A 12,089-nucleotide genomic window follows, 5' to 3' on the forward strand; every position below is an offset into this window, starting at 1 on the left:
ACAGACAAAATAGGAGACTTGGGAAGGTCTTCAGCTGCAACCTGAAAAGCACAGACTCCATCAAGGCCACTACAGATGATCTGGTGAGGTGGCTTTGAACTGTGCTGTGGTCTTGTCTCCCTGGGAAATTTAAGGCCTGGATCTACCAGCACGGAATTTTCCCAAGGATCCTCTTCCCCTGCTCATCTTGCAAATTCCCTATGATTGTAGTGAAAGACTTTGAGCTAAAGTGAGCAGCTACTATGCAGATGGTTGGCCGTGCCATGCAGCTTGAGCAGTATTTGGTTGTATGGAAACTCCATTCCATTCCATCAGGGAGGCATTCATCATTGCACAGGCACAAGAACACCTGCAGTATTCAGGGTCGAAGGATGCTAAAGTGTCTAGAGCATGCATCGTCGTAAGGACAGGGATGAAATAGAAGGCTGCTGAGGCAGTCCAACAGACAGAAGTTAGGCTGAAGCACAAGGCTTTCCTCGGGACTGTGGCTCAGGGCAGGGCTGGACTCGGAAGCTCAACACCAACCTGATGCAACACTGCCAGTGAGAAGGCAAGGTGGCCAGTAGTGTATAAAAGAAGAACATTTTTATAAAATACATTTAAAATTATGGTAACTGATTCAATACAACGTTTCAGCCGTGTTAAAACAAAACAGCTATTACAAAACACCTGCTCACAACAGCACCCACTCGGTCCCTTATTTTGTTGCGTAACACATTTGTTGTCAGAGATAATATCTTCTATTGTAAGAAGAACAGATAATGAATTTCCTTAATAAAAAAAAATTTAATGAAAGTGTAATATTTTTTGTTATTCCATAACCGCTTTTAAAAGCAATTTAAATTGTTATTAAGACACAGCTAAAAGTGCAGTCAGCATCCAAAACTGAAACAAAGTGTTTGCAGAATATGTTTTTATTAGAAACTGGTGGATTGTAAATCAGACTAATAGTAATATTCTATATTGACCACTAGAGCACGCACATGGCACAAAACTACAGCTCCCGCTTCCCTGCATGCGAGCACTTTTTCATAAAACAGCTTCACTGAACAACAGACAAAGAATTGCATGTATTCCTTCCAACATCCGATTACAATATGGGCGGTAAGAAGGAGTGTAAGCCATAGATAAACCATTCAAACATGCAGCTCCCTCTGGCTTCCCCTGTGTCGCAGTGATGGTGGACTATGGGCATTTTCACGATTGCAGCTCTCCTCTGACACTTGGAGCGGCGTGACCACCGCACGTCCCACTGACTCACGGATTTGAGCAGATGTATGGTCCAGTACCGACACCGGGCCACCTCCTCTGCGAACACAAATGGCTGGTCGTGTAGAGGGAATCTGGAGAGATTTGCACAGATTAAGCCACAGCATCCTGCGCTCCGGAGAGAGGAGGAGAAGATGCTCGAGCACACATGCGTCTGGAGGGATGCGAAGCACTAAACTCTCATCTTTAGCAATATTCCTACTTTTATTACACAGCGCGCAGGCTTCCGACGGTAAGGCGGCATCTCATCTATATAGCTGGCATCTTAAAACACTGTTTTCTCACATGAGTCTGTGAGATTCAGTTCAAGCATCGACATAAATGAGTGAAACGATTTTGTTGAAAAAAAGAAAGAAAGAAAAAAACCCTTGAGCTTGCACCTTTGCTGATGGCATGGCACATGTGTGATTTCCATACATCCAAAAACACATAAAATGAAACTTTTACACAATAAGAGCTTCAACATTTTGTTTTTAAATGTAGGCAGGTCTTACTTTCAGCTGTTTTTATCTCTTTTTTTTATTTTGTTATTTATTTATTTATTTGCTTCTCATTTGTTGAACCCGTATTTGGGTTACAATATCTGCCTCAATATTTTCAAATAACCCCCAGGCCTATATTCGTATATTTTTGTATGCGCTTATGCATTGCCTGTGTCAAACATGCAAAATGACTATACTTTGCCATGACTTTTTGTGAACTGTGTGTGTGATGTAATGTGATGAAGCGCACGTGAGTGTCTAGCAGTAACGCAGTGAAGTGTGTAGGCGCGCGCTGATGGATACTGCAGCTCTACACGAGATTGCAGCACTCTATTGTCTTAATAAAACACCCAACACGCTTAAACCACATCTGTTTCCTGACATAAAGCTGCATATCATCACATGCATCAGTTAGTTGCATGAAATAAGTAACATTGTTTTCCTTAATCTAGGGACTAATCATTTGTTGAGATCATATTGTACAGTAGGCGTCATAAATCAACCGGTGCAAAGGAGCATTAAAACTGTCCACAGCAGCATGGTCTGATTTTAAATGCTGACTGGGGTTTGCTGGTGCTGGAAATACTGGAAAAGCATCTGCAGAGATCCTGGTGTTCTACATTGTGAATGAATGTGGACTAAACATCTCCAGTGAATCACAAACTTGATGATCTCTACAATGTTGAACAGATTAATAAATATATTATTTAATAACTATATTATTATATTATTAATAAATATGTTGAAATTAAAATGCAGAAAGGTTGAAAAATGTATTTAGTTCAGTATTAAAAAATGTGTGTGTGTGTCCAGTTGAGAAGTGAAGATTTGCTCTAACTGGGTCACTGTGCTGTGAGCGAGATAGATCAGTGTTTGACCTGTTTTAGTATTTCTCCCAAACATTTATAGCACGTTGGAGAGTTCGGAGTTGGTTGTTACAGGTTTATTTTTGGGTCATAATTTGGTGGTGTGTTTACTTTTGTGTTTTCACCTTTTTTAGTTTTCTTTTGCACTATTATGATTTAATATACCATCAAGGTATTATTAAGTGTGATTTGGTGAAGTTTAGATTTAATTTGATTTGTAGTAATTTGGTTTTTCTTCAGTTGATGGGTGAGTTGATTTTGTGAGTCCAAAAAAAAAATAAAAAAAAATTTTCTGCAGTGAAAAGGTAATCCACACAAAATAAAAAAAAACATCACAATAATCAAAAAGTTCTCTAGTAAAATAGATGTCTGGTCTGAATGGTTAACCAATGCTTATTCAATATATAATTCTTAAAATATTTCATCAGCCACCAGTAGGGTTGGATGGTAGAAATGCACAACATAAGATGTTAGCCAATCACTGTAAGATTTTAATCATTAATTAATAAAAGTTCAGAAATATGTTGTGACATTGAAATAATGGAAGGATGGATTTATCCTTACTTCATTGAGCTGATGCTTCTTCTAGATTGTTTTTAATAAAATAAAATTTAAACAGCTAATCTAGATCTTTGGGTTGTACAAAACTCCATCGGTGACAGAAATAGAGAAAAAACATTGGGAGAAACCAGGCTCAGTCAGGGGGGCAAGTTCTCCGCTGGCATGACGAAACCAGCATGGTGTGGTAATTCCAGCCTCCAACACAGGTGCAGAGGACTTGTCTGGTTCCTGTGGTCTGGTGATGGTGATGGTTGTCAAGGTGATAAAGTCTTTACAGAGGATCTGTCTCTGGGATGCTTCTAGTTGACATGGTCTCGGGTGACAGTCTTTAGGTGCTGATCCACCATCTGATCCTGATACGTACTGGATCTGGGTGGCTACGGTGACCTCGGAATAAGAATGAAAGAGATTAATATTAGCATAGATGCCATTCTTCTTACAATGTAGTGACAACATTGTGTATTATGCAGCCTAACAATCCTTTAACTGATTTGAATAATAAAAATGTGACAGTGTGTTATGTGTATGCCAGGTTAAAGAGATGGGTCTTTAATAAACAATCTCAAGCTGGTCCAAAATGCAGCAGCTAGAGTTCTTACTAGAACCAGGAAGTATGACCATATTAGCCCGGTTCTGACATCTGCACTGGCTCCTTATTGAACAACGAATACATTTTAAAATCTATCTAATTACTTATAAAGCCCTGAATGGTTTAGCTACTCAATACTTGAGCGAGCTCATATCACATTATAGTCCTTCACGTCTGCTGTGAAATCAAAACTCTGATAATTTGCCATTTGATAATATCTAGAATATCAAAATTAACTTCCGGCGGCAGATCCTTTTCCTATTTAGCGCCCAAACTCTGGAACAATCTACCTAGCATTGTTCGGGAGGCAGACACACTCTGTCAGTTTAAATCTAGATTAAGCCCCCAGAGCAACCACCTAATAAAGCATTACAATAATCTAACCTTGAGGTCATGAATGCATGATTTAACGTTTCTGCATTTGACATTGAGAATATAGGTTGTAATTTAGATATATTTTTAAGATGGAAAAATCCAGATTTACAAATGCTAGAAACATGGTTTTCAAAGGAAAGATTGCTATCAATTAGCACATCTATAGGTTCCTAACTGATGACGAGGAATTAACAGAGCACCCATCAAGTGTTAGACTTAGAATTTAGCAGTAGGAAATAACTAGGCATGCAGTTTTTTATATCAACTATGCATTCTGTTACTTTTGGAAGTGTAGAGCAATTCCAAATGACTCTTCTGAACCAGTCATTATCCTTTACATAACACTTTTACTGTACAGTATAACTAACTCTGAACTGATGCGTGATTTGATTATAAAATAAAAGTATTTTACTATTAGGGCAGTGTTTGGGATTAAACCAATATCTATGTTTTTTAAAGTTTTTATTAACTTTATTGAATCTTTATAGTACACAAGCACCAATGGTGTTTGATAATGTTATTGACAGGTTGCCAAATTTAAAATGTAAGCTGCAAGTGGTTGAATCAAATCTTTTGACATTACACTACACTACACTTCATCAGTTAAATTTGACTGAGTTAGCCCTTTTTTTCTGTAATTTATAAAATGTACTTGTAAGTAAATTCAATACAAAGTTACTTAGAATGCATTAGAATGCCTTCAGTGCACAAGAAACCAGTGGGACTGACCTTGCCATTTGAGCTCAATGACAGCACTTCCTAGAAGTACTGCTATCAAAGCAACACATATACATTTCTATACTGACGTTCATCCTATAAGACACTGTCTTCTTCTGTACTGTCAAACCTCTCCACAGATGGTTATAAACAGCACACTGTCCTTCGTGACACTGCAGGGGTAAATCAGGTTACACGTCATGACCTGTCCTATGGCTCAGGAATGTTTATCTTTCCCAAGACATTTGTGTAACCCCAAAGTTCTGATGTACAATGCCCCACATAGAATTCAATCTTTGCACTTTCACTTAATGGATATAAATTGACAGAATAATCAACACAGAACATCGACAGAAGTGAAAAATATATACTATTGTTATTGGGGACTGGTGCAATAAGCTGTGGCTGAATAGGGCAGAGATCTAAATCACTATTATTAAAAGATTAGTAAAACACAATTAGTGATAGACTGATATATGAGTCCAACAGGTTTGTCTGATGTTTGACCGTCTTGACATTATCAGTTTCAGGTGATAACCATTCCAGCATTGCACCATTATTACTTCAATATGTTCCTTGATGTACAATTTTAATAACTAATAAGTGGTAATAATAATTAATTCACTTACAATTAATTAATAGTTAATAATTAATCATCATATACATTTGCAAATATTATTATTTTCATTCCTCATTCTGATCCTCTGTCTGAAATTGTTTGGTTTTATGCTGATAATACATGGGTTAACTTTTTGAGCAGTGTTGCCATCAACGGGCAACCAGATGAGACACAGGGTCCACGGCCGATTTTTTTTCCATTCTTAATTGTTAAACATTGCCCCGTGTATAATCAGCCATAATTGCATCATTGCAAAGGACAAAAGGATCAGCATTCTTTCACTATTGCACATACTGTAAATGTTTTCAAAACATTATCCATTAAAAAAAAAAAATTACAGACAAAGCATTGTTTACTTGCAGTTTGCGATGTAGATGGCTGCTGTCAGACAAAAGCGGACTATGTGAAAGGCTGCACAAGGCTTAGACCTCCTCTAACCATGAGTTGGAATTTAACGGCAAAAATACCACCAAATTGTGCTTCAGTGATTATAACGGTAGTTTTTTTGAAAGTGCTTAAACTCACACTAGACTAAAGCCATTGATAATGTTCTTTGATAATGTATGTGTTTTTGCTCACTTTTTGTATATAATTTATTTGCTCTTTGAACAACCAAATGAAAATATTATAATTAGTAACAAAATATTTTATGACATGACACCTATATCGCATGCTTGCTTAAGAAAATGGGTTTATGATGGGTGCATTTAATAGATTATACTAACATTAGGCTACTTTTAGCCTGGAGTTGATTCACTCTACACCTGTAAATCAGATTCAGTACAGTTGGCTTCTTCCTCATTTAACAGTACTTTCCTTGCAAACTTTCCATTACACTGTGTCACGTCAACAAAACAATCTGCAGTCAGTTGCTCCAAACAAACATATAATCCTACAACAAGATCCGGGATAGCATTCAAAACAAACCATAGACTTGTTCTTGACAGCGGGAACCTTCTGCAGGCCGTAGAGACTCTATTATGCTATTTAAAATGGATACATTAAAGCGAATGTCCTGTTGTCAAACTTCATGGAGCATGTCAGAAATTGAATGGCATGAAAATGACCTTCAAACATATACTTCAAAGAATGTTAAGATATCGCTAAGATATCAATGTTTTTTTTTTTTTTTTTTCGTAAACTTATTTATGTATTTGCTGTGTCACTCACATTACAAAAAGAGCAATGTGAACAGCTAAGCTGAAAGCATTGGAGAGGTATTTGATGTTTAAAACCTCTATTATCATATACTTACAGATTTTCATTGGATTACCACCAGTGTCTGCTCAGAATGTTCATACAGAGAATGTTGCTCTGAAATGGGGTTATCTGTGTCAATTTAAAGAGATTACAGACTGTTTGGCATGCTCACTTTTATTCTCAAAGAACTGTAGGATATATTTCCACATGTATCTTTTATTTCTACTGCTCAAATGAAGTAATTTAGCATTTTGGAAATTACCTTTTGTCCTTTGTGAAGTCTTTAGAAGAAATGCAAGTTTAATTGCTGTTCATGGGCAGGCAGAAAAGCTTCATGAGATTAGGTGAAATGTTGCCCATCTCTGTCCGTCCTTATGAAATTCTCATCCATGAAATGAGGAGCTGTGCTGGTATCCAGCGGAGGTGTTAGTGTTTGGGTGTGAGAGATGCAGATGGTCTCTGTGCGTGTCATGCTTTGCTACCGCACATTATTTTATTGAAAGGGATTAGCCAGTAGAGTCTCAGTTTTTGTTATGACAGGTTGTGGAACCTCTATCACTATGCAAACTGATGCATGTATTAGAGTGAAGGGTGGAAAGAGAATCAATGATTCAATGGCATTATATCTGTTACTGAAACATGAACCAATACATGCTTTCATAATATGTAATGTTTTCCAGTACTTGTTCTAAATGGCACACAACTTAACTTTAGTGTGAACCCAGAAGACAAATCTATAAACAACTAGCCTATTAGTCAAACAGAGATATTGTGACTAAAAATAAATTTACATTACCCAAAGATCATTTACATAATATATGCATAGTTCATATACACAATACCCATAGTTTATATATAAGTGTATTTATATTCACTCCAACAAATTGTATTCATATTAACATGAAACCATGTCCAAGTTTGTACATTTACAGTTATCATTATTTATTTATTTAGTTTGCAGCTGTTCTCATGTATTACAACAATGCATGTGCATTTAAATTAAAATGTTATTAATGTTTCTTTCAGTATATCTGATCTGTGAATATGTCCATGCTATTGTATATGTATTGTACTACTGTATATGTACAGAACTTTAAACTATATGAGGTTAGAAAAGGTTCATGCATTACGTAAGAGACACCTGCATTCAAAATGAAAATGTTTCTCAGTCTTTTAGAACAATCTGGCATTCTCCCCTCTTCTCCTGCCACACACTGTACTCTAAATACCTTCAGAGCTGCATGTGCTAGCAAAGAGTCTCTGATATTAATAGATAATAGTCTATATTTCACAACACTCCGTGAAAACAGAGCAGGCCAACAATGGCCACAGTAACGACTGATATTAAAAATAGCCTGAATATACAGTAGGGTCAATCAGTACACACAATATTCTTGCTCCATGCCACTATTTTTACCAGGCTGCTATTTTAAAGTAACAAAATTAGTAAGTACTTAGCAGTAATAGTACTTATAGGCAATCAATATGTAATCATATAATCTATACAAACACAAACAAACAACTGCTCTCTGATTGCTTTAACAAAATGCGATGTAGTCTAATTATGAGTAATTGTATTTAGTTACATAATCCAGATTACATTTCCAAGTCCATGACAACATCAGAAGTTAACAATAATACACAGAATGTCAGTAGAAAACCGGTTGCCTTCAAAATGGGGAAAAGCAACCCAGCACTCCTGAAGTCTCATTCAGAAATAACAGATATGTGTTGGGATTCAGTGCAGTTGTTAAACTCTTCAGTGGTAGAAAACCCATCTATCCAACACTCTCACAGGATATCTGACTGTTTCAGGCCCGTTCTCTCACTCTAACTCAGCAAGGCACCAAAGTAGGCTGAAGTTCTGATAGATTTTATTTTATTTTTATATATATTATTTAGGTCAGTGTACTGTGGCACAGATTCCACTCTGCTGGTGTGCAGTACCTTCATGGGAGAGTCTCTCTGCTAAATTCAAGGTTGAGCGAGTTTCCACCACTAATCTGTACTTTGCTTTCTGATCTAGTTGTCCATCCCTCATACTAGTTCGAGTAATGCACTATTACTATTGTGCATATTAAGGATAGTAATATCAACAAACCCCTAACCTTTAAAGGATAATTCACAAAAAAATTAAAAGTCTGTCATCATTTACTCATCCTCAAGTTGTTCCAAACCTGTATGAGTTTATTTCTTCTGCTTAACACAAAAGAAGATGAAGAATGTTGGTAACCAAACAGCTGACGGTAGCCATTGACTTCCATAGTATGGGGAAAATTACTATAGCAGTTAAAGGGTACTGTCAACTGTTTGGTTAACAACATTCTTCAAAATTTCTTCTTTTGTGTTCAGCGGAAGAAAGAAACATACAGGATTGGAGTGACTTGAGGGTAAATAAATGATGGAGAGAATTTTCATTTTTGGGTGAACTATAACTTTAAGTATTTAACCTAGGGCAAGCATCTCTCAATAGACTCTAATTCCTGTTCACAATTGTAATAAAGCAACAAATAATCATCAAGAAGAAAGAAACTAAAACCGCTAGTAAGTGGCAGCAAGTCACTGTCTTGATAAGTGATCATTTAAGGAATTTGTTCAAAATGTCTGATTCATTCAAGAATGGAGCAATTGACTGTATTTATGAGTGAATAACTGAACTATTCTTTAAACCAATTAGTTTAAAAAAGCAAGATTAATTTAGAAATAAAGTTGTGCAATGCTTCTGCAGTGACGTGACCCTGGACCACAATACCAGTCATAAGGGTCAATTTCTTGAAATTGAGATTTATGCATCATCTGAAAGCTGAATAAATAAGCTTTCCATTGATGTATGGATTGTTAGGATAGAAAATATTTGATTATGTAATCTGAGGTTGCAAAACAATCAAAATATTGAGAAAATCACCTTTAAAGTTGTCCAAATGAAGTTCAAAAATTAGGTTTTGATATATTTATGGTAGGAAATTTACAAAATATTTTCATGGAACTTGATCTTAAAAAGAAGAAAAATTAATCATTTTGACCCATACAATGGTTTTTTTTTTTTTTTGATCGACTTAAAAATGGTTTTGTGGTCCAGGGTAACACACACACACAAACATACATACATACATATATATATCTGCCCCATGTCTTGAATTTTGGGGATAATTTTTGCCTAAAACCCCTGTTATCATTTATTTGACCCTGGTTTGTAAAGAACTATGTAAAGCATAAGGCTATGAGTCAGCAAGTCATTCCATTGTTTTAAATGACCCCAATATGCATATGTCAGATTCCTTTAATGATAACTAGTCACCAAGACTTAGTGTGTATGTGTGTGGGGGGGGGCCCAAGGATATGGGACCCATTTATACAATTTAGTTTCTTACAGCTTACCTACTGTTTTCCTGTTATAGAGATTTGGGTTTGTGGAGTTGGAGTGTGTGTGATGTGTTATGGAGAGACTGAACTCCAGGGTCTCAATGCTGGCATGGTTTCTTGGTAAATAAAGATGATTGTCACGGGTTATGCTGGTGTGAGGAGCACGGAGCGAGGAGCCGCAGATTTACATGCAAACTTAAGGTCTTTAATAATGTCCAAGGAAACAATAAAACACATGTAGCAAAGGGCGAACATGAACAATTGCAGACAAGGGAGAACAGTAGTGTTGTTTTTGGCGGCCTGTTTTAATTTTAGTCTTAGTCTAGTCTTTGTGTAAAGCTGTCATTTTAGTTTTTATTAGTTTTAGTCACGTTCATACTCTTTTTAGTCTAGTCTAGTTTTAGTCGACAAAAACTGATGACATTTTAGTCTAGTTTTAGTCACGTTCATACTCGTTTTAGTCTAGTCTAGTTATAGTCGATGAAAACTGATGACATTTTAGTCTAGTTTTAGTTGACAAAAACTGATGACATTTAGTCTAGACAATAAAAATAATAATAATAATAATAATAATAATCTGCTAATTTTTCTCCCAAAGACAAACCCCGGCTGGCCGGCCATTGGTCCCTTTCTCTGTGTCAAGGCTGATTTATACTCGACGCTTCCACAATTTCGCTTGGGTCATCGCAGTGTTGCTGGATGTTCGCTTTGATTGCGTGCGAACTATTCACGTGGCAGAGTGCACGGCATTTTTTGTAACTTACCACATAGCTCCACATCCGAACATGAACGAGTTCAGGGCGATTCTAGCCAAACATGCACGTCTGTGTCGGCGTTTGTGTGAAAAAGAAGCAGTTTAATGTGAAGTTCAAACTCCATCAGGTGCTTTTTGACGGAAAACGCTTTTTTTGGAAAAAATATTTCCATAGTTTGTCCAAGGCTTCTTATTTGAAGTACGTTTTATTTTGAATGCATAAAATAGAATTAGAATTCATTTAGATATTAATTATACACTATTTGCTTAAAGTTGTCTTGTGTTTGATGCGTAATACAGCCAATAGTTTAAGATTGTTTTAAGTTTGTACATAAAGAAATTAATAATTCAACAACTCATTCATCACAAGACGTGTACTGGCAAATGACTTCTCACCGGTGATTCCCGACGATTTTAGAGGACACTTAGTCCTCGTCGCTCCCCTGTCGTTTCAAAGAATAGTACAACGGCGAATGTGGCAAGTATTAAAGCCTCGTCGGTTTGGGAAGGTGCGCTCGCAGTCAGCAGAGCCAGGCAAAAATATAAATCCAGCTTAACTTCGTTTGTTGTCGTCTTCTAAATGCCGCGAGTGGGACTTGAGGAAGTGACGTCGGTCGCGTGTGTGCAGTGAGACACAGGAAACAGAAATACTGCAAAATAATAATAATAATGACTAAACGAGACGAAATAACGTTAAAACATTTCGTTCCGTCTCTTTTTGGTCAATGAAAATGAAGAGACATTTTAGCATAGTTTTTATTTTGTAAACCACATTTAGTCTTGTTTTTATTCGTCAACGATATTGCATTATACATTTAATTATAGTCATCGTCACATGACCAGCATTTATGTTGCGTCTTGTCTCGTTTTCGTCACATGATAAAGGTTCGTTGACGACGATATTTAGTCATAATTTTTGTTGACGAAAGCAACACTAGAGAACAGAACTGGCTAGAACTCAAATAGGGCAGATAACAAGGGGCAGATAGGTGATGAGAATAACCAAATAACAAGAAGGAACATAGAGAAGGCCTCCAGGAAGGATCAGGCAGTCCAAGGAGCCGTGACGGATCAGGGGACCCGGGAGGCCATGGCGGAACAGGCAGTTTGGGGCGCCATGGTGGAGCAGACAGTTCAGGTTGCCATGGTGAATCAGGGGACTCAGGAGGCCACGGTGGATCAGGGGACTTAGGAGGCCATGGTGGATCCTCTGTGACCTTAGCTGGCTCTTCCACCACAGGCATACACATTTTCTTGGGGCAAATTAGGAATTCAGGGGGCACTCTGGAGGAGC

The 12,089-nt window shown here is 37.1% G+C and overlaps 1 protein-coding gene across 1 annotated transcript in view; it reads left to right on the forward strand.

Annotated features, from left to right (window-relative positions):
• Positions 1-950: 950 nt before the first annotated feature.
• Positions 951-12,089, forward strand: part of LOC109112385 (UPF0606 protein KIAA1549L-like) — a 115,235-nt gene continuing 104,096 nt past the window's right edge. Inside the window, exon 1 of the mRNA XM_042774718.1 lies at positions 951-1,501. Within this exon, the coding sequence (XP_042630652.1) occupies positions 1,321-1,501 (181 nt within the window). The 5' untranslated portion in view covers positions 951-1,320. The remainder of the gene's footprint in view (positions 1,502-12,089) is intronic.

This window comes from Cyprinus carpio, chromosome A18, assembly GCF_018340385.1.
Source record: "Cyprinus carpio isolate SPL01 chromosome A18, ASM1834038v1, whole genome shotgun sequence".
NCBI classification, from domain to species: Eukaryota; Metazoa; Chordata; class Actinopteri; order Cypriniformes; family Cyprinidae; genus Cyprinus; species Cyprinus carpio.